At 57.6% G+C, this 27,705-nt stretch overlaps 1 protein-coding gene across 1 annotated transcript; it reads right to left on the bottom strand.

Annotated features, from left to right (window-relative positions):
- Nucleotides 1-738: 738 nt before the first annotated feature.
- MAPKAPK2 (MAPK activated protein kinase 2) lies at nucleotides 739-25,979 on the bottom strand. The gene is made up of 10 exons (XM_068995657.1): nucleotides 25,531-25,979; nucleotides 6,303-6,442; nucleotides 4,707-4,771; nucleotides 3,991-4,070; nucleotides 3,779-3,905; nucleotides 3,444-3,519; nucleotides 3,196-3,320; nucleotides 2,856-2,941; nucleotides 2,640-2,720; nucleotides 739-2,123 (listed from the first exon to the last, which is right to left on the bottom strand). Exons 1-10 carry the CDS (start codon nucleotides 25,777-25,779, stop codon nucleotides 1,980-1,982), a joined length of 1,173 nt encoding a protein of 390 aa, XP_068851758.1. The 5' UTR covers nucleotides 25,780-25,979; the 3' UTR covers nucleotides 739-1,979.
- Between the last annotated feature and the right edge of the window lie 1,726 nt (nucleotides 25,980-27,705).

The following is a 27,705-nucleotide window of genomic DNA, read 5'->3' as shown; positions in this document are numbered from 1 at the left end:
CCCTGCCGGCACCCGGGCGCAGCACCCACGGCCGCGTGTCCCGAGTGTCCCACACCATCATCCCACACCGCCCCACACCGCCCCACATCATCCCACACCATCCTGCATCATCCCACACCATCACCCCACACCGCCCCACACCACCCCACACTGTCCTACATCACCCCACACTGTCCCACATCATCCCACACCATCACCCCACATCACCCCACACTGTCCCACATCACCCCACACTGTCCCACATCATCCCACACCATCCTGCATCATCCTACATCATCCCACACCACCCCACACCATCCCACAGTCCCACACCATCACCCCATGCTGTCCCACACCACCCCCACACCGTCCCACATCATCATCCCAGACTGTCCCACACCATCCCAGACCATCCCACACCATCCTGCATCACCCCACACCATCACCCCACACCATCCCACACCACCCCACATCATCCCACACCACCCCACATCATCCCACACCATCACCCCACACTGTCCCAGAGCCCCAGAGCCCCAGCCCAGGGCGGGTAACACACACTGGGGAGGGAACTCGCTCTGCAGCAGCCACCAAAGCTCGAGCAGCTGTCCCCAGGCACAGGGATGTTGTGCCCCTGGAGAACATCCTGCAGAGCTCGGCCTCTCTGGTAGAAAAAAGAGCAATTTGAGGACACGGGGAGAGCAGCAGGAGCACTGGGGGGACTCTTCACAGCCACACAAGCAAGGAGGAGAGACTGGGTGACGCTTGAAGTGTCTTTAATCCAAAGGACCGAAGAGCAGACCGGGAAGATTAGTATAAGCCAACAGACAAAAATAATTAAAAAAAAAAAAAGGAAAAAAAAAAGGGATAAAAACCGGTTTTCAAAACAAATTAAAATTCCATACAGTGTCTAAAAGATCACCTAAAAACTAAACATCGCCTTAAAAAGTTGTTTTTCCCCATTCAAACACATTTAACGAAGTGAAACATCGTGACAAATAATAATAATAATAATAATTCATGGACTAAAGACTTCAGAGCAGCTGCCCTGCTCCCAGCAGGAGCCACACTGGGGGGGCAGCAGCACCCCCAGCCCCAGCCAGGGAGGGGTCAGCGCTGCCATCCTGGCTCAAGCTGTGCCACCTCCACCCCTCCCCTGCCACCCACTTGTCCCCAGGGCAGCACCTCCCCAGGGCTGGGCATGGGGTGAGGGGGGACACACCTGTAACACATCCCTGCAGGGCTGGGGCTGCAGGAGCTCCTGCCCACCCCTTGCCCACCCCTGAGGTCAGAGCTGCGTTCCAGGCACAGGTCCAGGCCACGGAGGGGGAGCCACGAGCAGCTCCAGGCTCAGGGACACGACACACACCCCACGCACGGACAGACGGACGGCGCTGCCAGGCAGATCCAGGCTCCAGCTCAGCTGAGGGAGGGGTGGGGCGCTGCTTTTTGGCTCCTGTGCTTTAACAGCAGCAGTTCTGGTGGCCACAGGGACTCCCCCCCCATGCCAGCAGGACAGCGGGGAGGGCAGCTCTCCTTCCTGCCCCGTTCCCAAGCCTGGAGCCCGTCTCTAGCCAGCATCCACACAGGAAACACTGTCTGGGTTTCAGCTCTACAGTAGTTTTTAAAAAATATTTATACGTTATATACCCTAAAAAGGTCACCACAGGAGTTTCCATGTCTTTGGAAGGAAGGAGAAAAAAAAAAATATATATATAAATCAAAACTGTTTCACAAAAGAAAAATAAAAATCCAATTATTGGCGGCGTTCACCTACAGGACAAAAATCCCTGGCTGCAGGTGTGGATCTCAGGGGGGCTCTTACCACCTGCTCCAGAAAGGTCAGAAACACAGGTGAGTAGCTAAAAATAACTAGTCTGGTATAAATGTCTGAATTCCATGCGCTCGATAGAACAGTCTGTTTCTTTTTGTCTTTTTTTTTCTTAAAAAATATATATATATAGTTATTGCTTTCTCGAGGGCCGGGGGCGCGGGGGCCCTCAGTGGGGGAGCGCGGCGGGCTCGGGGGGGTTGGCTTTCTTCCTCCTCTTCATCAGCAACGGGTTCGAGGAATCCTCGATTTTCTTGATCTTGATTTGTTCATAGTCCACTCGCATGGTGGCCAGGGCACTGGTCATCTCCTCCTGTGGGCAGCGGGCACAGAGCCATCAGCAAAGCCCCCCCAGGGTCCCCAGAGTGTCCCACTGCCAAATTTTCCAGCTCCCTCCCAAGCACAGCTCTGCCCCAGAGCCAGCACGCTCACACCAAACCGGAATCGTGGAAGCGATCAGGTTGGAAAAGCCCTCCAAGATGATTGAGCCCAACCATGTTCTGCCCTGTGAGGGTGGGGAGGGGCTGGGACGGAATTCCCAGAGCAGCTGTGGCTGCCCTTGGATCCCTGGCAGTGTCCCAGGCCAGGTTGGGCAGGGCTTGGAGCAGCCTGGGACAGTGGAAGGTGTCCCTGCCCAGGGCATTTAAGGTCCCTTCCAACCCAAACCATTCTCTGATTCCATGGTTACCCAACACGGCCACCCCACCACTAAATCCTGTCGCCAAGTGCCACATCTGCACAGTTTCTAACACTTCCAGGGACAGTGAATGTTTGCAGTAAGACAGGAGAGGACAGTGCCCAGGTGACAGCCGGGACAGCGAGGCTTTACCTTCACATCCTCCCACAGGTCCTTCTCCTCCTTCAGCACACGGCTGGTGTGCAGTGGGGTCTGGGGCACCTGCATGGATTGCTGCCAGGAGAGGGGAGAAGAATCAGCTGGGAGCCACAGGCATGCCATCCCATCCCATCCCATCCCATCCCATCCCATCCCATCCCATCCCATCCCATCCCATCCCATCCCATCCCACCCCATCCCCGCACTCACCATGATCCAGGGGTGGTTCATGAACTCCGTTATCGTCATGCGCTGGGTCGGGTCTGTCTTCAGCAGGTTGCGGATCAGCTGCTTCACTGCAAGGTTTGGGCAGGCTCAGGAGCCAGCAGCTCCCGGGGGCTCTCCGGAGCTCCAAACCCAGCCCCAAAACCCCTGCACACCCCTCCTGTGTGCCACACACCTGACCCTGCACAAAGCCTGCAGCAAAAGCCTCTCCAGCAGAGGTGACGACGCTGCAGCCCTGAGAGGTGACCCCAACACACCCAGGCTCCCCCCAGCCTTCAAAAGGAGGCCTCAGCCTGGGGACAGCCACCGCAGGGAGCACATTTACCTTCCTCTGACACTTCGGACCATTCAGGATTGGGGAACTCGTACTGGCCCATTCGGATTCGCTTCTTCATGCCAGGAGAGATGGCCAGGCCGTGGTTGGAGTAGAAGGGGGGGTACCCGCACAGCCTGCACCAGGAGAGGGAACAGAGTCAATGTGCCTCCCCAAAACCCTCCCCAGGAGCACCTGCAGGGCACAAGGCAGTGCCAGGAGCTGAGCCCGGCAGGAGGGAGAGGAACCCTCAGACTTACAGAATGTACATGATGACACCGAGGGACCACATGTCACAGGACTTGTCATACTTCTCTGGGCCCAGCACCTCTGGGGCTGGTGAAGACAGAAAGAAAATCCTAAATCCGAGTGGCAGCACTGGGTGAGAGGGCCCTGATGTTCCACGGAGACAGCAAGAGCCGCCCGCAGCTCCGGGCACTCTGGGAAGCGCTGCCTGGAGCAGTGCAGTGCTGTCCCCAGCTCCCTGCGGCAGCTCAGGCTCCAGGCTGGATGCAGAGGTGATGGGATGGACGTGGCACCCTCCAAACCCCGCCCAGCCCTGCAAACCCCCGAGCCCAGACCCCCAGGCACTCACCCACGTAGTAGGGCGTGTAGCACGGGGTGGCCAGGGAGTTGTGCGTGGTGGTTTCCTTGGCGAAGCCAAAGTCGGTGAGTTTCAGCACAGCGTTGGGCCTCTTGGAGGTGTACAGGAGGTTTTCCGGCTGGGAACACACAGGGAAGGAGGAGTGAGCAGCAGGGCTGGGGCAGCCTGGCCCTGGCACAGCCAAGGGGGGCTCAGGGTGGTACCTTCACGTCCCGGTGCGCGATGTTGATCGAGTGCAGGTACTGGATGGCTTCCCCAATGCTCTTCATGATCTCTGAAGCCTCTGAAGGAGCAAAGAAACCATCAGAAGCCTTCACAACCAAGTAAAAAAAGGGCACCACTCCCTGGGTAACTCCACTAACCAGGAGTCAAAGAACCTGGCTGAGGTCAAAGGGGTTTTCTCTCCTTGAAGTCCCCCTTGCCATGGAGCCTCTGCCACTCCCCATCTCTGGGTAAGGAGCCTGCAACTCCTAGCAAGCCCCAGGGGAAGGGATGGGGCAGAGTCCAGCCCCTGACCCTAATACCAAGGAGGGGCTTGCACCATTTAGGACACCCAATCAGCAAGGAATCCAGCTGGGAAAGGCTTCCCCTTAGGATGGGAAGTCAAGGGGGCAACAAGCTCAGAGTCTGGGGTGTGTGGTTGCTTTTCCTGGCCACAGGAGTAGAGGGAATGAGATCAATGAGATCCACAAGAACCACAGCCAGTGGACTTCGTTTTTTGAGGGAGGTGGGTGCTTCTGACAGGAGTGGGATGGACAGGGTGTGGGAACAGCCCCTAACCCTGCTCTCAAGTGCACATGAAAAGCAGGGCCCTTGCACCCACATCCCTCATTCCTCAGTGCAAAACTCTGCTGGGGATTAAAAAGGGCATTGAGGGGGTGGGCTGGACTGAAACCCCAGCAGGACGTGGGCTCCATACCCCGTTCTGTGAAGGCCTGGTCTCCCCTGTCCTGAATCCGGCTGAAGAGCTCCCCGCCATCCAAGCTGGAAGAGAAACGTGCAGCGTTACACGCTGCGGGTCCATCTCACACTGCCACAAGCTGCCCCAAACCCTCTGCTGCTCAGCCAGGAGCTGCACGAGCTCAGCAGGAAACAATCCCCTTCCCCATCCAAGTCCTTGGGCTGCTGCTTCTGGGGTGTTTCAGAGCCTCCTCCTTCCCGAAACGAGCAGGGCAGCGGGCGGACGTGGTCACCCCAGCAGCCCACAGAAACACATTTACAGTAAAGGCAGCAAACGTGGCTCGAAGTTGGTGAGAGCACTCCCAGCACACGTGGCCTCCTTCTGCTCACAAGCCAAGTCCCTCAGCAGCACCATAACCCAGCACAGAAGTGCTGAGCAAAGCTCAGGGCAGGGGTGAGACATCAGCAGTGTCACAAGGGGCTCCCCAGGCTGGGGGAGGCAGAGGCTGGGCCCCACTGCAGCACAGCAAGGTCCCATGTGAGGAACCATTGGTGAGGTTCCCTCCCCAGGTACCCTCAGGGAAAATGCAGCTCCCAGAGAGATCAGGACTGAGATATGGGAGAACTCTCCATGAGAGCGGGGATAAGGGCACTTCCTGCCCCTGCCTTATCTGACTCAAGCAGAAACAGTTTGGCTTTCCCAGGCCCGATAGCATCTCCTTGACATTCACTCGACATCTGCAACAGCAATAGCCTGCAGCCCCTGGGGCCCTCTGCTGCACAGAGCCTGTCAGGATGGATCCAGAGCCTGTGAGGATGGAGACACACCCTGCTCCTGCTGGAACTCAAACCCTGCCTTGTGACAGGCGTTACCCCAGAGCATCCCTCGGTCACAGGGGACCCTCCTCCTACCCCTCAGCCACTCTTTCTTTCCCCACCCCACAGCCCTTTCCCATCCCTGGCTGTCCAGGGCGGTTCTCAGGTGCCTGTTCCCCCACAGGAGCTGCTCTGGGGGCTGCTGTGCCGCCTGCCCCAGCGCTGCTCGTGGTGCTCCTGCACCCGCTGTCCCCCCAGGCGATCTACCAGCTTGCCAGAGGAGAGGTTTTGGCAAGGAAGCTGCATTAAATCACAGCTGCGGTTGGGATGTGGTTTCAATACTTTCCCCTTCATTCCTCCTCCTCGTCCCCAGGTTAATACCAAGCACCTACCCAAACCAGAGCCGCTCAGCTGCCGCTGCAGGAGGTGCCAGGGCTGTACCAGAGGTGCTGGCTCAGCTTGGCCGCCGCCCCACGCATCCCCTGCAGGCTGCCGGGCTGCCAGGAACCCGCTGCCTACCCCGGCTTTCGATGGCCAAAGCCAGTTTGGTTATGACCCACCTGTGAGAACCACAGGCCCCGAGCCTCGCAGAGCCGAGCGCGTTTTCAGAATGACTCAGAGCCGGCGCAGCCCCTGCCGTGTCCCCGGCCCTCCAACGCCAGCTCCTCTGCCCGGGTCGGCATCGCTGCGGCTCACGGGCTGCATCCCCCTGGCATCCCCAGTGCTGGAAGATGCCCACCCCCCTTTTGGCACCACCCCACCGCCCTGCAGGGCCGGGTGCTCCTCGGTGGGCACTCACCACTCCATGACGATGAGCAGGCACTTCCTGCCCTGGTAGAGGTTCTCGTAGACGTCCATGATGCGGACGATGTGCGCGCACTGCGACGCTCGCCAGTGCAGCTCCACTTCCCTGCGGGCTTTGGGGCAGTCCTGCAGCATCTGTGGGAGAAGAGAGACCCCGTCAGCCCTGAGCCACCCCGGGGAGCTGGGTCATGACCCCCGGCTGGCACCGTGGCCACCAGAGAGGACGCGGGGGCGAGGGCCGGGCACTCCCCGCGGGCGCGGCGAGAGCGCTCTGACAAAGCCTCCATCCCCATCTAGTGGGAACACTGAGAAGCCGATTGCCCTCAGCATTTTGCCCTTTCTCCCAAGGCTGGTAAAAGCTTATTCCGGCCACTTCTCACCTCCCTGTGCCCCACCAGCAAGATCTACTGCATTTACGAGCCAATTTCTGCACCTTGATACCTCCGCCGCTGCACCCCTGGGTGCCACCAAGCATCCTCGCTCTCCCCTTTGCTGTCCCCCGTTATTTCCCATCCATCAGCCTGCTGCTCCATGGAGCCCTCTTGACCACAAAAGCTCCCTCACCACAGATTCAGAGCCCACCAGCACCCGTGCCTGGGGAGCAGGCAAAGCAAACCTCCAGATGTTCCCTAAACAGCAGCTCTTCAATGAGCCCCCTGCCCTTCCCAAAGACAACTCACAGTTCCCAGGTGCAGGCAGGATTTGCCTGTCTGCCATGGACTATTAATTATCATGTTTGTCAGGACAAACAACCAGCCTTAATTATTGTGCTCCTAAATATAGAACAACAAACATTTCTATCTTGAGCACAGTTCATTTTCCTTCCTGTCTCGGGCAGCCTTCGGGGCCGGGCTCAGGGGGTGTTCCTCTAGAGCAGCTCTGCACATCGGAGCAGCAGTGGGGATGTGGAAACACACCCCCACCCTGCAGGAAACAGCAGCTTTGGTCATTTTACCAAGATTTAGACAGAAAAGCGCTTCTGACCCTGCTGACCTCTCCCAGACACACTCCAGGAGAGGAGAAGCATCAGCCCTGGGATGCTCTGCAGGACCCAGGGTGGTGCCCAGCGCAGTGAGGATTTCACAGGAACAAGGTTTAACCCCCAAAATCCACACACTTCCCATTGACAGATTAAACACTTGCTGGTGGTGCTGCCCTGGCAGAGGAATGGCGATTTGCACCCCTGCCTGGAACTGCGCTCGTCCTTTGCCACAGGGAAAAGCACAGACAGGATGTGCCCTTCAGCCACCCACCCCAAACACCATCCCCGGGGTTGGGTCACACCTCTCCCACCTCCTCAGCTCTCCTGCTTCCCGAGGCAGAGGAAACCTGTGGGAACCTGCGCTGGATGTGGGGTAGGGAGGCTGCTGGCACCAAACCATTGGAAGCTCAGCAGGACCAAAGCGGCCAAGCCAACCTTTGCACAACTCCTTTACCGAGGCACCGACAGCCCCGGGGCAAAAGGAAGACAGGGCAGGAGGTTGGACAGGCCCTCCTTGCTCCTCTATTGCTTAATTACCCTAAAAACTGGATCCTGCAGAAGCCAAAACCGTAAGCAGGAGTAACACCAGCCCCCCGAGGAGCCATGCAAAGGGCCTGGAGAAAAGCCTGGCTATTTGCAGCCCCACTCAGAAGGGCCTGGCGTGGAGAGCCAGGAAGCTGAAAAGAAAAAACAAAACAATTTGCAATTATGTGCTGGGAAAATGGACCAGCAGGAAGCAGCTAGTTAACATCATTCTGCACAAGACAAACAGCAGAGGTACAGCAAAATACATCCCATTTTTAGAGGTCACTGCGAGTGCTTTCATAGGAGATTAATTGGATTTCTAATGAAGTAGGAGGCAGCAGCCTCCATTACCTGCACCAGCACGGCCCTGATATTTGCTTTTGTACCCAGACAACCTCCGGGAGCAAACAGCTGCCCCGGAGCTCTCGGAACACCCAGCTGTGATCCAGCCACTCCCTCCGCTCCCCTGCTGGCTGGGCATGGAGAGGTGATGGAGAGGCTTGGAGAGGAGCAGATTAAGCCTTGTTAAGGGAATGATTTGGTTAATTTAGGAAATGTTCCCGGTGGCAGCAGCGTGAGGGGGAGCTGAAGGCCAGATGCAGAGGCTGCGTGGGGAAGGCCATTGCTGCTGCAGGAGGGACGTGGGCATGGCCAAGACATGGCAGAGGCAGCCCACAGGCCCAGCATCACCTGCTGCACCCCAAAACCTCCTGCCCTCAGCACAGGCACCGGCTCCCTGTGCCCTGGGATGCCGGGAACGTGCCGAGCATGATGCAGTGGTGGGGCAAGAGCAGCGCTTCCACCAGTTCGTCCTCTTTAGGTGGGAACCAGCAGCTCCCACAGCTGCCAACCTTCCCTCCCATTCCCCAGCCCCAGCCAGCAGCGAAACCTCTGGTGGGTGATGTCCTGGCACTGCTCCGCTCACAGGAACTCCACATCCGGCGTATTTGGGGGTTGGCAACACTGCCCACGGCCCTGATGCAGCTCCAGTGCCCAGGGCAGCCTGTGACCATAGCGAGATTTATGCTTCTTGGCTCCCCACAAGGAGGCTGGGATGGGAAAATCACCTCGTGTCTCCCCTGAGGTTCAGCGAGGGTGAACTGCCCCCATCCCACCCCAGCTGATTTTGCAACCCTGTAATCCAGAACACAACCAGGGTTAACCCTTCGATGGCAGCAGCCAGGACAAGCTGCTGGAACTCCCGACAGCTGTTTCGAGTTCAGCTTTTCCAGCTGTTATCTCCTGTTTCCCTTCCAAAGGAGGGCTCCTTGGAGATCAAAGCCTTCATTATTTCAGACGCAAAACGCTGCACTGCCTGCCTGCTCCTGCTGGAGAGGAGGGCTCCGGCAGCTGAGCCGGGCAGTAACCGGATCCCTGAGTTACACAAGTGTCCCCGGGACAGGGCACAAGGGCAGCGCTGCAGAGGAAGCTCTGCCACCACCTCGGAGCAAATCCGGACAGGATTCAGACATGGAGGAGCTGCATCCCTTCCCCATTACAGCTGTTGGGTGCTTTAGGTGCTCAGATTTGCAGCCACTGCACATCTCCAAACATCAGCTCATCGTCACAGAGCATCCCTGTGTCCCTTCAACATCTCAGGGGACAGCCAGGACAGCAGTGCCAGCCCAGAGCTCTGCCCCATCCCATCTCCGCTTCCCACTAGGGCACCTCCCTGCAGGAAAGGAGGGAAAGCAGGGAAAGAGCCACTCCACTCCACTGGCAATTAGGGAGGAAATTCAGCTTTCAGCTGCATTCCAGCTCCCCTCTCAGCAGCCTGACACCTCCAAGATTCGGGCAGATGGTGTTTGCTGCCATCCTGTGCCTTGGCTCAGCCCAGCTCCCCCAGGAGCCTTTATATGCCACGAGAGAAATTAGTTCCGTGCCCAGCTAAACACCCTCATTAGCTTCATTAGAGCCCTCCAGCCGAGGGCTCCCGCACTGCTCCCATCAGCGGATGGCACAGCCCAGCCCAGCCCAGCCCAGCCCAGCCCAGCCCAATGTGTCCAGGACCCTGAGAGCAGCAAAGGCTCCTCACGAGCTCCTGCAGCAGCTCTGGGCTTTTCCCCACCTTGGAAAGACAAACCCTGGAAGCAGCTCTTGAAAACAAAACAGCTCATCAGGGTTTCTGCAGGACAGCACCCTCTGAGCAAACCCAAATCCAGGCTCCAGCCTGGGCCTGCGGGCATCAAAAAAGAGCTTCAGCTCCAAGGAAGAGCTCGGCATCACATGGAACTGAATTTCCCACCCATCACCTCAGGACAAGCACAGCAAAGGTGGATGGGCACAAGGAAGGAAGGAAGGAAGGAAAGCTCTGGAGCAGAGCAGGGGGCTGGAGCTGCCCACGCTCACGTTCCCTCTCCGAGTGTGTCCTCAGGCACCACTGATTCAGTCTCTTCAGTCTCGCCGCCTCCTCCTGGGATGATGTTCCATGAGTCACGACAGGAAGCTCCCTCCTCCCCTGGCACGGCAGAGGTGCCCGAGGACACTGTCCCGCCGTCCCTGCTCGCTGTGGGTGCCACCACAGCCCCAAACGCTGCTGCCCCTAGGCCAGCCAGGAACACTCAGATGGGCAGGATATCCCTGTGCAAGAGCTCGCCCAGGAAAAACTCACCTCCCACGGGCAATTTCCATGGAAAGTGAGGATCAGGCTCACACTGGGGTGTTGAGCTGTCCATTTTCCAGGGCTGCCCCACGCTCATCCCGGGCGCTCCAGCTGCTCTTGCAGGCAGGGTGGTTTTATTTCCCTGTGTATTCTGATCCAACCTGATTCTCCTCAGTGCCCAGCGGAACAGCACAGGCCATGCAGCACCCACCCCTCCACCAGGGCCTGGAGTGTACCCAGGCCCCAAACCACCCCCAGGAGCTCCCCTCGGGACCTGTCTGCACCACAGGGGTTAAAATAAACTCTTCTTGAGTTGCAGTAAGAATAAACCTACAGCGAAGAGAGGCAGGCTGTCATCCCCCAAATTATCAGCAGGGAAGCAAAGCAGAGCTTGCCCCTGCCTGGATCACACACACAGGCTTTGGATTCCCCTGACCCGGCTAGCACAGGGCAAGGAGCATTTTTTCCTAATAAAGCAAAAGGGTTTCTCTTCAAAGGATTTTCCTCTTCTAATCTTCCCCTGCAAACTCACTGCCAACTGGCGCCAGCTGCTTTACACATTTGTAGGGCCAGTGCTGGAAGCTTTGCACAGGCTGTTCCCACCTCTGCCTGGATTGAACCGAGCCTGTAATGCCAGAATATTTGGGGAGCCCACAGGTACTGAACCCAAAGCTGTCCCAGTCCCTGTCAGACATGGCTAGGAGGGAGAGGGCAGCAGAAGGACACGGAAGCAGCAAAGCTGTTCCGCTTTTGGTGTTCATGAACTATGAAAGAGAAATAAAATCACGAGTCCCAGAGCCCCTAAGAGGAACTATGTTAGCAAACAGAGGGAAATTCATGGTTGAACCACAAGGCCATAACAATTAAAGGTGCAGCTCAGGAAACCTCCCCCACATCATCGTGGCTCTTACATAAACCTTTACATTAACCCCGTCCCCGCTGCTTACACCCACCACAACCTGCCCGGCTGCCCTGGTGACGGGACTTTCCCAAGCTGGGCTTCATTTCGGCTCTGCCCACGCCCAAAGAGCCACAGTTCGAAGCCCCAACACAGCAGGCGGAAGCCTCATCCTCACATTTGTTTTGCCCGGGGAAAGCCAGAGAGCAGAGGTGACGTGTCCGGAGGAGGAGCCGCGCATGGGTCCGGCAGCATCCTGCCCGCAGCGTGCCCCGTCCTGCCATCCCAGGATGACTGTCTGGAGGGGTGGCTCTGCTCCCTGATGGAGGTGGCTTCATCCAAGGCGGTTTGCACGGCAGGACAGCACCAGGCATCAGCTACCCACCTTCCAGAGGGATGGGGGCCAGTGCCACCAGAGCCGGGCGGATGCTGAGGCTTTGACCAACATGAGCACGGCCGGCTCCATCCTCCACGTTCTCTCACCTCAGGGAAAATGGAAAGGTTGGAGAAAGGATCCCAGCAAGGGAGAATTATTTAGATTAGAAAGAGCTACGAACAGAGGAGCAAGACAGGAGAGGCAAGCGAGGCCGAGCAAACGCGAGCTGACACACACACGCTCGAGCTGCTCGGCCACATTCTCCCAGCCTGAATGATCGCAGCGCTCCGAGGAAGACCCGGAGCCACCACGGCGAGCTCAGGGAGAGCTTCCCCGCCGCACGGCCCGAGACGAGCAGCCAGCCAGGCATGAAGAGGCAGCGTGAGCGAGGGGAGAGCTAAAAACCCTGCCAGGAGCAGCCGGCGCGCGGAGGAGGCAGATGTCGCGGCGGGGGCAGATGTCGCGGCGCCCGTCCCTGCTCCTGCGGGCGATGTTGCAACGGGGCGGAGGATGGCGATGGGGCGAAGGAAGAGGCAGCTCTTACACGGTGCTTTCACAAGAGGCCTCGCTCGCCCGCCAGCGTTGCACAACCCCGGCTCCCCTGAGCTCTCAGCTGCCCTGCCCGCGGCTCCCACGGGGGTCCGTGCCCGGTGGGGGATGCTCGGGACCCCCCGCCCCGCAGCCCCCCGTGCCCGGGGCATCTGCTGAGCATTTCCTCGCCCGCTCTCCCCCTGCGACAGATGCAGCAGCCATTCAGCCTTTTCAGGCGGCAACAAAAGCCTCTCGAGGCACACAAAGGCGAGGAGCAGAAGAGAGGCCTGGGCTTAAATAAGAGCCACCTGCCAGGGGCCCGTGCCCCCCGTGAGAGCGGGGCGCTGCACAGCCCATTTCCCACCAGCAAAAATGTTCTTGGCACATCCTGGAGATGAGGTGCCCAAGTGGGTACCCAGGAGCAGCACCCTGGATGCTGAGGGGAGGGTAGCAGCGTGGTGGAGGCATTGGGGATGAGGGTGGAGGGAGGAGATGGAGGTGGGCGGGAAGGGGCTGCGAAACTCACAGGAAGAAGTCAGAGCAGGTAAATGGCAACAAGGCAGCAGCACGAAGCATCCCCGCTGACTCACACCCAGCAACAGGCTGGGGCTGGTGTTTAAAGAAGAGAAACAAAGAGTTTTGGCTTCATTTATCTGAGAAAAACAAAATTAGGAGCCTATTCAGTCCCACGTTTTTGTTTTGGGATCCTCCTCTTCTTTCCAGCCCCCAGCAGCATCGCTGGGTTTTGCTGACTCACCCGAGGCTCATCTCTCCAGGAGGCACCGGGTGAGGAGCCAGGAGCAGCCCAGGCATGAGCCACGGTCACAGGGTCCCACAGGGTCCTGCTGTGCCACAGGTCCCAGGGAGCACTGCTGGCTGGAGCAATGGAGGCAGCACCCTGCCAGGACCTCCCCATGGATCCCACAGGGACAAAGGGAGTCACAACGGCCAAAATGCTCCAACCCGTCCCATCCCATCCCATCCCATCCCATCCCATCCCATCCCATCCCATCCCATCCCATCCCATCCCATCCCATCCCATCCCATCCCCTTCTAAAGACATCCCCGATGTCACTGCCCACCAGGAGCCACCACAGCACGGGGTTTCAGCAGGGAAGGGACCGACTGTCCTGGGGCCAGAGGAAGCCACAGCCCAGCTCTGAGCAGAGCCATTCTGGGCGGGGATGCTCAGATGCTCTCTGCAAACCAGCCCCCTGATCCCACATGCCTCTGCTGCCTCTGCCGGGGCCTTTTATCCACACAACACAAAGTGAAAGGAAAATAAGGAGCCACTGGAAGGGTGGAGATCTTCCCAGCCACAGCCAGTGGGGTCTGCTCCACACACACCACCTTCACTTTCCACCTCTTTGCAGAGCTGAGGGCCGGGGTCAGCTCCTCCTCCCAACCCCTCTCCTTGCCAGATTTGCTATTGGAGCTGACAACGCCGCGAGCGGAAAAGCACACATGTGCTTTTATGGTAGGAAGTGGTTGATATTTGCAGGTGTGATTAATCCCGAAGTAAACACTGATGTAAACCATTAACTCAGGGCTGACCTATGTCCTGTGTGCTTCCCTCCCACAGGCAGAGCTTGAAAAAACCCCTTATCACCAGCACTGCACGGTGCTGCCTCCTCCAGCCCTGTACCCCATAGCCAGGGGCTTCCCCTCAGTGTCAGAGAGACCACACAGCACTCGGAGCATCCCTTGCTCCACCAGCCTCACCCGACCCTGGAGACAGCCCTGCCTGACCCCACCGCTACCTCGGACCCCAGGGGCAGCTCTGGATTCCCCACAGCTACATCCCAGAACTGCTTTTATTTTTGGACGTGTCCACCCGTTCCCTTAATGTTTCAGCTGGAAGTGATTTTTGGGGAGAGGCCCAGACCCACGCCTGCAAGCGGAGCAGCCGTGAAGCCCTGCCAGAAGAAGCCCCACAACACCCACAGCTTCCCGGCAGCTCCCGGCCTCGAGCTCTGCCCAAAAACGAAATTTCTCAGGGCTCAGCCCATGGGCAGGGCCCCCCACGGGACAGAGGAGAGGCTGCCACCCACCCCCCCAGCACAGGGATCCTGCCTGCGGCCTTTCAACACAGAGCAGCATAAATACAGACATACATACATACTTAAAGAAGGGAAAAAAACCAAACTGAAACACAAAGCTGCATCAAGGCCAACCCCTCCTGAAGCACCACTCGTCCCTGGCACTGGGAGCAGGACGGCCTCGGGATGTGTTTCCTCCACCAGTGCCAAGCCTGGGGAGGGTTTCATTTACGCACCCCCGAAGCTCGGTGACGACAGCACCGTTTTGCATCATTCTGTCCTTCCTCAGCTGTTTATTTAACACAGTTTCACCCCCATCACGGGCTTTGTCAACACCAGGGCACAGCAAACACCTCGTTGAGATAAGCCCGGGCTGTGCAGCCCAGCTCTGCAGGGATCCAGAGCGGAGCATCCCCCCGACTGCTGGCAGCACCACCCACCTTGGCAGCCCCCGAGCAGCGCCAGAGGGGCTGGAATCACAGAGAACCTGCAGCAGGCACGATGCCCACAGCAGCCTGGAGGCTGCCAGCGTGTTGGGAGCAGGACTGTGGCTCTTCCCAGTGTGGCACACACAGCTCCCGTGCTGGGTGGCCACTGCGGGTTTGTTTGGAGCAGGGAAAGGCCAGGCTGGGAGCAGCTCAGGGATTTCATAACAGGGCTTTGTCTGCACAGGTGCTCGGCGAGGAAGGGACCCCATGGCCACCGACAGCCCTCCTCCTCCTCTTCCTTCTCCTCCTCCTGCTCCTCCTGCTCCTGCTCCCCTCACATGGCACAGCAGACACGAACCTCTGTCACCACCAGCTCCCGTGCATGAGCCCACCCTGGGATGCCTGGGGCAGGGAGAGGGGCAGCAATGTGTGCCAGGAGAGGGAATGGCAATGAAGGGGCAGAGGGACACGAGGGGATTGCACCCCACTGAGTGATCCAGAGCTGGTTGGGGGCACACATCCCCTTCACCATCTCCCCAAACACCCCCAAAGCTCTCACTGCAGCCTCCCAGGCTCTCCTTGCCCCACAGGCCGCTCTCCTCCTCCCTCTCCCATCACACAGAGGTTGTACAACCCCAGCACCCAACAGGACCTGCAGAAGAGCTGGTGGAAACCCCCGTGGGTGAAGAGCCAAGCAACACCCCAGACTCGAGACCCAGCACTACCTAAGGTCATGCATTTCCACCTTACCCACAGCAGCCAGTGTTTTAGGGGAAATCCTGGGCTCTGAAGCAATGCAGTGAAAACCTGAGAGTCTCCTGCCAACTCAGGAGCTGAGCAGGGCACTCCTCCTCCAGCAGCCATCCCGAGACTCCTTCAGCCAGCAGGAAAACACAGTTGTGTTTCTAGTTTAAAAAAAGCCCTTCTCTGCATCCTGCTGGCACCACATTAAAGCTCTCAGGACACGGTGGCTATTCTTAGCTCCCTGCAGGCTTTTGGCAGCCCCAGGAGCCTCCACGGCACCTGTTGGCAGCAGCCGCGCTGCCCCGGCGCTGGGGAGCTTTGGTGAAGCTGGGACAGAGCCCGGAGCAGCAGCGTCCCAGTCAGCACCATCACCTCAAAACACCTCTGCCAACAAGTGTGCAAAACTCACCATGAAGTGCCTGGGGAGCACAAACTGCCAAAAACACCAGATGGGAAACCTCCCCCCTGTTGGCATTACCAAGGCTGGGCTCAACACAGAGCAAGGAGTTGTTGAATCATGGAGTGGCTTGGGTTAAAAGGAACCCTTAAAGATCATCTCATTCCAACTCTCTGCCATGGGCAGGGACACCTTCCACTAGACCAGGTTGCTCAGAGCTCCATCAAACCTGATCCAGCCTGGCTTGACAGCAGAGGTTTTGTCCTCTTGCATCTTTTCAATACACAGCAAAAACCGTGTGGAAAAGGCACGGGAAAGAGCCACTGATCCTCCCATGGATGCTCAGTACCCCACTGCTCGACAGTGTTTACCAGCAGGCTGCTTGATTTCCTACCAAATACCACAGGCAGCAAGTGGTTTGGACTCATTTTGCCCACTAGATTAAAACGGAGAGGGGATAAAAGGATAAACGCACGGATATTTAAACAAACCAACAGAAAAATCTCCTCCTGCAGCTACTGCTGCTTGCTTGGCAAACAGCCTGGTCTTCTTGGGCATTCCCATACCCAGCTTTTAGAAAGAAACCTCTCCCCTCAGCCAGCCTTACACACACCCTCATCCCAGGGCAGCGTTATCCGGGACCCCGGGGTGCGGGGGCAGCCCCAGGGCACGGGGTGAGCAGGGGGCAGCTGCTCCCTCCGGGTCGGCCAGGGGCTCCTGGGCCCTGCTTTGTATGAATTTAAGCTTTTTCAATCCCACTTATTCACGAGAAGAGCTTAGGGCTGGGGGAAGCCAAAGAGCAGACAGGGCAGCCTTTGTGTGGCTCGGCCGCCCACCCCAGGGCCCGGGCAGCCCCCGCGTTTCCCCACGCAACCCCGGCAGCAGAGCCTGGGGCACTGCGGGGAGCAGCGGGGCTGGCACGGCCCCTGCAGCCCCACGGAGCCTCCAGTGAGCAGAGCCTCGTCTCCTGAGTGAGAGGGAGAAATGAAGCCTTGAGCAGCCCCTGCGAACAGCAGCCACACTGAGCTACCCCCGTCTCTCACACACGGAAGGGTCCAGGGCTGCTGGGGGGATTGGATTCGAGGTGGGTACGAGATCCAGATGTCCAGTGCTGGGCAGGAGTTAAGTCACTAAAACCCTCGAGGCATCAGCACCATGTCCCAGGCCAACCCTCCTTCAGTGCCATTTGCATGGTTGCTTCAGGGCAATCTTTGAGGAGAAGGAAACATGAAAGGAATGCTTTGGTTAAGGCCAGAGGTGCTTGACCTGCTAAGAACACGCTGCCCTTACTGCCAGAGCCTGGCAAAACTGAGCTAACGGGACACACAGAGCTGCCTAAACCCTCTCCTTGCTCTCATTAACTGGACCCACAGGGCCAGATCCCTCTCTGCCCTGCAGCTCCTCCAGGCAAGGCCCAGAAATGGGAATATCACCCCAAAGCACTGCACAGAGGCACACAAACATCATCTTCCATGAGCTCCCCTAGGCTGTGGCGGAGGGAGAAGCCTCAGACCCGCTCTGAAGCTCCCGGGAAGCAGCTCTGGCTCCCACCCAGCACCTGCCTGAGCTGCAGCTCAGCAGCACCCAATTTAACCCGTTCAGAACCCCCTCAGTATCTTCCTCACCCAGGCTTCATCAGCCCAGCACTGACACGCAGAGCTGGCTGTCTCCTCCAGCAGCAAGGAACTGGGGAATGGGACCACCAAGACACTTCCAAAAACCCCAGAGGACATGGAGCATTTCCCTGCTGAATCCCACTGTCCACAGAGCATCTCATGTCCTGGCAGAGTTGTTCTCTACAGCAACTCTTCCTTACATCAAGAGATACTGCGAGTCTGAACTCCGATGTGGAACGAGCAGGGTGGGAGGGATGGACAGGGAGATGTCAGTGTCCTGCTCCAACAGAGCTGCACAGCCCCTCACACCAGGAGCAGGGTCATTCCTTGTGGGAGACACTGAGGACAAAAGTAAAGGGCTTCCCAAGCCTCCTCCAAGCTCCTGGGCCAGCAAGGGGGAAGACGTTCTCTCTCCAGGAGCCTGAGCAGGCATCCAGCGAGGGCTGCAACACCTCCAGGCTCCCCAAAGCAGCCCTGTCCCCGTGCCAGCGCTGCTCTGCCGGAGGCACGGGAGGTACCCGGCCGAAAATGCCAAATTCACAGCTCTGATGACTTCCAGGAGATAACCTGAGTTTAAACTTTCTGGCAAGCCCGCCCTTCCCAGCACCGGCAGAGCCGCTTGCGCAAGAGCCGCCTGCCCGGGGCTCTTTCTCTCAGCAAATCTGCCCAGCACAACGGGCAGCCAGGTTGTGAAATGGCCCGAGAGGAAGAGAGTCACAGCAGAGCCCCGAGGGGACCGGGCTGGCCGGAGGAGGCTGGGACAGGTGACAATGGCTCCGGCAGCCTGGCTCGGGGAGCTGCAGGGCTGTGGGAGCCAGCAGACCACGGTGACAGCTCAGTGACACCCACGGTGGCCCCTGCCCGTTCACTAAACAAGTGGGAATAGAACAAGTTTAAGTTGTTCCTAGCACTGAGCTGGGAGCTGCCATAAGGCTCACTGCTGCTGGAATTCAAAACACATCCCTGCTCCAGACACCTCCCCTGCTCTTTATTTTATTTACTGCTTTTGTTAGACTAAGCCGAGGATAACACGCATACTTTCGGGTTTGTTTGGACCTGATTGCATCTGCTTTTCCCCCAGCCCGGCGAGATACCCAGGATTCCAGCCCCATTTCCAAGCAACACCCCTTGGAGCCGGCTCCCGCCCGCACCTACGGGATGAGCTGCCGCTACTGGAATTGCAGCCTGACAGGGACGCGCTGCCAAATTTCCACAGCAGCCCCGGCTTGTGTTCCAGCCACATTTCCCTGAAAACACACACTTGGCAGGACATGCAAGGAGCCTTTGGAGAGGCTGCCCCAGCTCGGTGCCGCGCACCAGGGCCAGAGGACGCGGGAGGAGAGCAAGAGCGGCTGCTCCGATCCCGAGAGCTCAACAGAAGATGCTCCCAAGCCAGGAGGTGCTGCAGCCCTTGGGAAAGGGACAGCGCAGAGTCCCAGCCTGCTGTTACACAGGTTTAGCCTGATCCAGAGCGTGAGGCACACAGCAGTGACCCCAAACCTGCCTGACCCCCATCTTCTGGGGCCAGCAGAGCTGGAGAGGTTGAGTTCAAGCGGGGCACCCACCTGCAGCCAAGAGCACAACACAAGGTAGCAAACTCAATTATGGTGACAAAGGAAATCAATCCATCCCTCCCCTGATCCCAAATCTATAGGCCAAACCGGATAAGGACACCAGGAGCAGAGCAGCAAAGTCCCAGCCTGGCTGGGCGCCCCAGGAACATTCAGATCTGGGTTTGTATTTTGGACTTTATCTCTGGTTTAGGCTACAGCTTGCAGGGCAGCCGGGCACAGAACCACGTGCGGCCCTGACGCCAACGGCCTGAATAATCTCATTACACATGACAGCAAAGGCTGTGCCAGCTGCAGACCTCCTGAGCCAGAGCGCTCACCTGCCCTCCCCACTGGGACAGGGCACTTTGGCACAGCAGTGCCCTTATCCACAAGAAGATGCCACCATCCTCGGCAGCACCAGAGGGACAATGGAGCCACAGGAGAGCTCCTGGAGTGCTCAGAGTAGGTCCTGCGTCCCCCTCCCAGTGACACTTTCTAAGTGATGTTTTTGTGGCTCACAGCATCTCCAGCAGAACTTTTTGTTTCAGGTCATCTCAGGTCCACCAGCACTCAGGGCCGTTAGTCCCCACCCCAGGCCACAAAGGAGCAGCGAGTTAATGCAACCATTAAACCTGACAGCCGCTGTAATCCCCACCTCAAATTGGTAAAATCTTAAAAGGCTGAAATCTTTGAAATGACTCAGCCACGGGGTACAAAGGAACAACAGTGTAAAAGGCTGCTACAGCTCTCTGCATTCAGACCTGCTCTTGCGTGCCCTGCTCCAACCCCCGCGCTGCTCCTCATCCATCTCCCGTGGGGAACCAGCTCCAGAGCTGAGAGTCCTCCCCAAAAGGAACCTGCAGGCACCGGTCACGCTCACAGCCCTCGTGCCAGCCAGAGATGAAAGGAGATGTTTTCAGAGAGCAAGAAATCACCGAGTGGTTTGGTTGGAAGGGACCTTGAGGGTCACCTCCTTCCAACCCCCCTGCCGTGGGCACGGACACCTTCCAACAGACCAGGTTGGTTTTTCATCTTGCAGCAACGAAGACGGGACCCACTTCCAGTGGGATACAGCTCTCAGGGGCTGTTAAAATCCAACACTGTCCCCTCAGATATGACCACGATGCTGACTCAGAGTGACTGCCCGGGCTCCAAACTGGTTTTCTGAGGAGTGGTCAGGCCAAGCTGAGTTCCCATGCCAGCCTCTGGAGCTGGTGGAGGGATCACCCTGGTTCTGCTTCAAACTCTCCCTCCAAAATAGGCCTGCAAGATCAGCCAGGTCCTGAAGACCCTCTCCCAGCTGCTGCCTCACCTCTGCAGCCCACAAAGGGCAGAGGAGCTGAGCAGCCTGGGGTGGGCACGGGGCTACCTGGGGGCACCTGGCACAAGCCAGAGCCCTGGAGCTGGCCTGTGCCGGGCTGTGGCAGCCGCCCTGGCCCCACAGCCAGCCCCGGCGTGGCGCAGGGGAGGCAGCACGTTATTCTTGGAAACCAGGAGGTGAGGTCATGCTGCCTGAATGCTGCAACTTGAGGCCAGACGCGCGGGGCCAGTTGTGCTTGGAGAGGAGCCTGACTTCTGCAGCGAGGGCCGTCTGCAGGTCGGGAGGCCGCTTGTGCTCCGAGCAGGAGGAAAGGGTTTCTTAAGGAAGGAGGGCTCTTCCCTCTCAAGTTTCTCAGCAGACAGCAAAACCACAGCAAAAGGATGGGTTAGAAAAGAGCAAAGCCCTCGGACCACCCTGGTGTGGGGCACAGGAGGCCACCAGGAGGCCTCAGGAGATGGCAGATCATAAACCCAGAGTGATGCTGCTCCTGTGCCACAGGATCAGCCCAACGGCCACTTCCGACCCGGCCACTCCTCCAGATGCCTCCCACGTACCTGCACCACCCTGAAACCCAGCAAGAGCTCATCCATCTCATCAGATACCAGAGCACGGCCAGAGCTTTCTGGGAAGAGAGAAGTCACCAACTTGATCCTTCAGGCTGCCTCAGCAGGAACCTTCCGGGAGTTTTCATCACTTGTGCCCACCCATCGTGCTCAAAACTTGCCAGGAGACCTGGCTCAGGCTGCACGGCTTCAGCTATTATTTATAAAACTGTTATTATTTATTATATTATTTATTTATTATTATATTATTTATAAACTGTTTTGGTTGTTTCAGAGCACGTGTCTGGCAAAGCCCAGCCTCTGCTCAGCATCCCTCCCTGCCAAGGCAGAGCCATCACCTCCACAGCCCCCTGAACCAGCACTGTCCTCTAACGAGGCTTTCCCAACGTGTGTGTGAAGTGATGGCACAGAAGGCACAAATCTTGCCAAAGGCCAGCACGGCTCCGTACGAATGACAAAATCATCGCTTTACCTGGTGGCATTTGGCTCTTATTAAATCACACATCCAGGGGCTGGGTTTTCACCCTGCAAGCCACAGGCAGCGCAGCTCCTCAGCCTAGTGCCGCCTCTGACGTTCAGTAAATCACTGCATCTCAGTTCCCCACCTCGGAAAATGTGGGAAATGTCTTTTGCAAGACCTATGGCTGATGGCATTGGGTTATTATTGAGAGGAAGAGCCCCGCCACTTCCTGAGCACGTACCAAAGAGAAAACCCCTGCTCCCGGGTCTTATCAGTCCATCACAGTCGTAGTTCTGACTGCTCAGAACATGTGAAGTGTTTAAAAGAGACTATGGCAAATCCTAAATTGTTTAAACAAACTCAAACCCCAAGTCAGTGGACTCCTCTGGTCAATGAGATAATAAACCACCGCTTTGGAAAAGTCCCAGTGATGTCACTGCAGTTTCCACGGCTTTTCAACCACAGCTTGCACAGAAGGCCACAGCAAAGACATTTCTGATTACATGAAATACATGGCAGAGCGAATACAAAAAACAACTCTCCACTGAGAGAGGGGCAGAAGAACAGCAGACAGAGCAAGCTGCTTCCCCTGAGCACGAGCCCAGGATCTCCATCTACTCCCTCACTTCAGGGATACTTTTCCAGATGGATTTTTGGAGGGACACAGCATTTGGTCTCAATTGAAGCTGTGGGATGCAGGGTGCTTTGGCCACCCAAACTCACTCGTCCACAGAGCTGCTCAGTTCTCAGCTCCGAGCTGCCTGCCCTAATTCCACGATAGGCACTTCCCAGAACACTGAACCATAAGCACCATCCTCCTTCCTCCTTCTCCATCAGGGGAACCATCACTCACAGATTACCTGATGAGACCAAGAGTGAGACTGAGAGTGTTTCACAACCACGCCCCAAAGTGCCAAGGATGCTCCAGAAACAGGGGCAAACCCTTGAGCAGCCTCCACGGCCCTGAGCTCCTCCAGCCCTTCCAAAACTCACCGAGCCAGGTGAGGATCTCCTGCTTTGAAGCCAAAGTCAGCAGCGAGGTTTGTTCATTTGTTTTAAAGCAAACCTGCTCCACAAAGAGCTCTGCCGAGCAATGTGTATGACAGAGAAAAACTCATCACCTGCCATTACCAGTCCCCACTCTCCAGCCTGGCTTAGCTGCCATTTCCTCGTGGAATTAAGGCAGCCAGCCCAAAGATTAGTCTTAAAAGTGGAATTTGCAGTAGGCAGAGCCCTCGCTCCCAGCCCCACCACTGCAGCCTGACCACAGCAAACCCTGCCAAGTCAGGCCAGCAGTGACCTACATACAGCAGCCTCCACAGAAATTACAAGCCTAATTTTGCCTAGTAATAAATCACACCAAGGTACAAGGAAGAAAGGGGTAAGGAACCAGGCAGTTCAGCTCCATTCATCACCTCTCCCTGGGCTTTCTGTTCCCACCCTGCAGCAGATCATCGTGCTTCAAACAGGGTCAGGTCACGGGTGACTGGAACCATCCGTGGCTGCTTCACACCAGATAATTCAGGGATGCCACGCTTCAGGTACTAAAAATTACAGTAAAATTACAGTACAGAAAGATGAAGAAGAATCTATAAGAAAAGCAGAGGAATCTCTTGTTTTCACCCAGGTACTACACAGCAAGCAGAACTACCATCCATCACCTCGCACACAGCATCATCTCATTTAATGATGTGCCTCTGCCATGGACTATTGCTCTGGAAGGAGGAGAAAATTGGCCTTAACGTTTTCACTGCTGCTAGAACACTGTCTCCAAGCTGAAACTCTCCTGGAGCACTGAAAAGTTCTCTTCAGCAAAGCGACTTGCAGCAAAACCCCTACCTAAATCCATCTCCTGATTTGGGAGAAAGAGCTTTAGCAACACAAAAGTTGCTCACGACTTCCCAAGAGGAAGCACAACCTGACCAGAAGACACCATTCCCATCAGGGAGAGACACAACTGCGTCTCACCCTCCAGTGAAGGATTGCATTGTTATACAAGATTTTGGAAGAGCAACCCTAAAGAATGACACTCCAAATGGAAAGGTTCACTGCACAACCAAAGCAGGCAGCAGACAGATTTCAGCTGTGGCTCCTGGCAATGGGCCATCAGGATTCTTTTAAGCATCATCTGAAACATGACAACTCGATGCAATCACTTCTGTGGATCCTGCTTTAGGTCATCTTTCCACTCTGATGAAGCCCATGAGTAATTTGGACCCAAATACCTCTCCACAGGTCTCTAGCAGAGACGTCAGCCTGGCTGCGTACCCGAGGAGGGAATGAAGTCAGCACACATCATGTCTAGGGCAGTCACCCACACCAAGTTTGGGCTCGGCAGCTCGGTCCAAATACCCCAATGGAATAAGCCAAGCCTGTAGCTCACACTCACAAGGGCAGGACGGGTACCCACGGGCTCATCCCAGAGCCCAAACTCCCAGCGTAGCAGTTTTGAAGGTGCTGGAGGGAATCACTTACAGTAGCAGCTGTGCTGCTCTTTGAGAAGCCAGGGACACGTCCAACCACTCAGCTGAACTCGTCCCTCCCTGTCAGGGATGCCAGAAGAGGCCAGGACAGGGGACAGGCAAGACAATCTCTCTTCCTAAAAGAGATTCAGTGTCAGATATACCTCACCCCGCAAGAGCCACACAGACGCTCTGTGTCACCCTCTTACATCCCAGCTTGGAGTCCTGCACTCCAGGAGGCTTTCCAACAAGCCAAGGAACCCGTGGGACACGTAACAGCAAACCCTGACCCCTCGCTCTGGCACGGGCAGGGTGACAGCACCAGTCCCGTGCCCCAGCCACGGCGGGCACAGGAACCTCCGGCCTCGCTCTCCTCCTCCATCCTTCCCCTTTCAGGGCTGCGAAAGGGAAGTGCTGGGATCTGTGCTTTAAATACATGACTCAACTTCAGAGGCGAGGAGGAGCCCGTCTGTCAAAACAGAAGAGGATTTCGCTAATTTTCAACCCAAAGAGATGACAATACAGTGTCGCCCTGGAGTACAACGCGGGTGATGTACTCACGAGCAACGTCTTTGGTGTTTCTGAAGGAAAAGCCAAACTTTTCTCACCTAACTGACCCCCCTTCCCTAACCATAGACATTCAGTACCTTGCCCACCCCACCACCTCTGCAGCACAGCTTGTGCCCCCAAAGCCCCGTGTTTGTTTCCTCACTCAGGTTAGGAACCCCAGACACCAACAGAGGGGCAACTCTAAACACAAAGGAAGTGGGGTTACGGGTTTGGGTGGGAGTTACAGGTTTAGGTGGGGGTTACGGGTTTAGGTGGGGTGTTTTTAGCCTCCCCAGTTCTCGAGGTAACGCCAAGGACTGGAACAGCTCATGTGTGGGCGCAAATTGCACGGATGCTGGAGAACACGGCGCTCCCACCAAGCAGACAGCCTTGCTCCCGCGTCACCCGGCGTGCCAGGAATCCATTCAAACTTCCCCAAGCCTCGCTGGCAGGGAGACACACTCCCCTCTTTGCTCAAAAACCTCGTTTGGAAACAAGGAGAAGGATTCTATCACCTAGTGCGAGGTCAAATACACCTTGTAGCCACTGTTTATCTACGCCTGCCAAAGAGAAGCAAGTTAGGGACAAGGGGTAACATCGTAACGCTGAAATATTCCCTGTGGGAAGCGGGGCAAGACAGTCGCTCGGTGTTACAGCCGGGAGGGGACATCGAACGGGGACAGTGAGCAGCTGCCGGTGCTTACACCACACACCACGAGCAGCCCGCGGAGGGAACCCCACGTTCCGCGATGTGGCCCCCACACTCGGGGATGCAGACCCCGGCATTCCGAGATGTGCATCCCCCAGGGGGATCCCAGCCAGGCCACGGTCTCTCCTCCACTCCTGACCCCCCCCCCCCACACCCCCTCGGGCTACCAAGATGTCATTTCGCTACGTTTCCCACTACAAAGCGGGAAAGCCGCGTCTCGCTGCTCTTGATGGGGGGAAAAAAGACGAGATTAAAGCGCGGCCGGAGGGGCGGGCGGCAGCTCATTGTCCGGCCGGCCCCGCTGCCGCCGCTGGCCCCGCCGGGACCCCCTTCCCCCCGCAGCAGACACCTTCCATCACTGTCAGCAGCGCCGCTGCCGCTCCCCGGGCCCCTCCCGGCCGCCGCCGGCCGAGCGCCCGCGCGGTCCCCGCGTCCCCCCCGGTCCCCGGCGCGGGGCTCCCCGCGCACCTTGAGCGCGAACTTCTCGCCGCTCTTCTTGCTGAAGATCTCCAAAACTTTCCCGTTGATGCCGAGCCCCAGCACTTGCGTGGTGACCTTGTAGTCGTCCGTGATGGCATTCTTCCGGATCTGCAGGCCGCCCTTCCCCGGGAACGGCGGCGGCCCGTGCGGGGGAGCGGCGGGCGGCGGCGGCGGCGGCGGCTGCGGCGGCGGCGGGCTGGGGAAGCCGGCGGGCGGCGGCGGCGCCCCGGAGAGCATGGCGGGCACCGGGCGGGCTCCGGGAGGGCTCGGGGAGGGCTCCGGGCGGGCTCCGGGCGGGCTCCGGGCGGGCGGGAGGGCGGCGGAGCCCCGCGGGCCGCGCGGGATGGGCCGGGGGTGCGGGGGGTGAAGCAGCAGCGCCGCCGCCGCCGCCCCCCGCCGGTGCGCCCCGGCCCCGACAAGAGCGATGGCTCCGGTGCGGCGGCGGCTCCTCCTCCTTCTCCTCCCGCCGGCCCGGCTCTGATGTCAGCGCCCCGGCCGCCGGGGGAGGGACGGGGCGGGGCGGCCCCGGGGCTGAGCCTGCGCCCGCCGGACCGGCCCCGCCGCTGCCCGAGGGGCGCCGGGGGGGGATGGTGCCCCGGGGGTACGGGTGACCCCCGGCCCTGCCAGCGAGTGCGTCTCCGCTCCCCTGAAGCCGGCGGTGGGATGGCAACAGGTCGCAGCGTTGCCGGTGACCCCCCAGTGACAACAGGAAAGACTGTTCATTAGCGCGTGGAGCGACAGGACAAGGGGGACTGGGCTCACGTTCAAAGAGAGAAGGTTTAGGTTGGATATTAAGAAAAAAATTCTTCGCTGTGAGGTTGATGAGGCCCTGGCACAGGGTACTCGGAGAAGCTGTGGATGTCCCAACCCTGGCAGTGTCCAAGGCCAGGTTGGACGGGGCTTCGAGCAACCTGGGGTAGTGGAAGGTGCCCCTGCCCAGGGCAAGGGGTGGAATGAGATGATCTTCAAAGTCCTCTTCCAACCCAAACCATTCTGTGTTTGTACGATTCAAGCAGTACCAGTGTCCCACCTGCACCTGGCATCTCCTCGCTGTCCCGAGAGCATCCCGAGGTGACAAAGGGCTGCTGTGAGCATTGGGTGAGCGCTGGTGTCCAGCACCTCATCCACCACCGCTCCATCTACAACCACTGCCCAGGAAGACAAGAGAGGGAACCAACACCACAGCACACAGAGCATCAGGGGATGGGAAACCAGTCCAAAAGGAGTAAAGCCTGTCCTGATGATAACAAATTAACCCCTATTTCCATGTTCATCCCAGAATCCAACAAAGATGAGGCTAAAGGAGAAGAGATCCACTCCGAAGTGCAACCTGCCCTTGAGCTGCCTGACATCCAGTAAAATCCAATGAATATTGCTTCTGCTAGAGCATCACAGGAAATCAAGGTATTTCATTTATGGATACAAAAAGCACACTGATAGTCCCTGTTTTAAGTACAGAACATGTGGTTTTTGACATCCATCCCTCTTACCCAGCTGTACCACAAAAGGCAGGGAGTGTGCCCTGGGGAAGGGATGAAGGAACATCACAGTACACAGGATCTACACCATGTCCTCCACAAGCAGCTGCCACCACAAGAAAGAAGAATCCAGGTCCTAAAAAGGGACAGGACAGTGAAGGTCAGGACAGGGAAGGGAAAGCCATGGCCTCTGTAGGTCCCTACACACAGGCAAGGCCACCCCGGAGCAGGAGGCATCTGCTCCATCTCTGCCAGCTCAGCACCTTCTGAGATCAATAAAATCTTCTCAGGTTTTTTTTTAATCAAAGCAATAAAACTGCTCCCGGTTTTACACAGGCAGTTCTTACCCCGTGGCTGATCAATAGCAGGGTGAAGCAGCGGATCCAGCTAATCAAAGTATGTCATTAGCAGCAAGAGACTGAGCATCTGTCAGGAGGTGGCAGTGACAGTCACCAGATGGGAGAGTGAGTAAACCTACACCAGGCGCTGGCAGCTTTATAAATAAAACTTGTCGAGCTCCCAGTGCCTCTCACTGAGTCCTGAGTTTCCCTGAGAAACGTGGGGAGCAGCAGAGGCCTCCGCCTGCTCCTGGCTAAGCGTTGGCTGCAAGAACACTTCCCACTTGGAAAATGGATTCATTCTGGGACTCGCAGCATCTCCCAGAATTTGATCCTGCATCCTTCAC

Source organism: Aphelocoma coerulescens, chromosome 26, assembly GCF_041296385.1.
Source record: "Aphelocoma coerulescens isolate FSJ_1873_10779 chromosome 26, UR_Acoe_1.0, whole genome shotgun sequence".
Classification (NCBI taxonomy): Eukaryota; Metazoa; Chordata; class Aves; order Passeriformes; family Corvidae; genus Aphelocoma; species Aphelocoma coerulescens.
Note: the sequence above shows the minus strand (reverse complement) of the source record. Positions and strands in the feature narration are given on the sequence as shown.

Coding starts and splice junctions, on each gene's coding strand:
- MAPKAPK2 (XM_068995657.1), bottom strand. CDS start 25,779: ATGCTCTCCGGGGCGCCGCCGCCGCCCGCCGGCTTCCCCAGCCCGCCG. Junction 6,443..25,530: donor GCGAGAAGTTCGCGCTCAAG/GTGCGCGGGGAG, acceptor CTTCTCCCACAG/ATGCTGCAGGACTGCCCCAA. Junction 2,942..3,195: donor GTCCGAAGTGTCAGAGGAAG/GTAAATGTGCTC, acceptor CAAACCTTGCAG/TGAAGCAGCTGATCCGCAAC.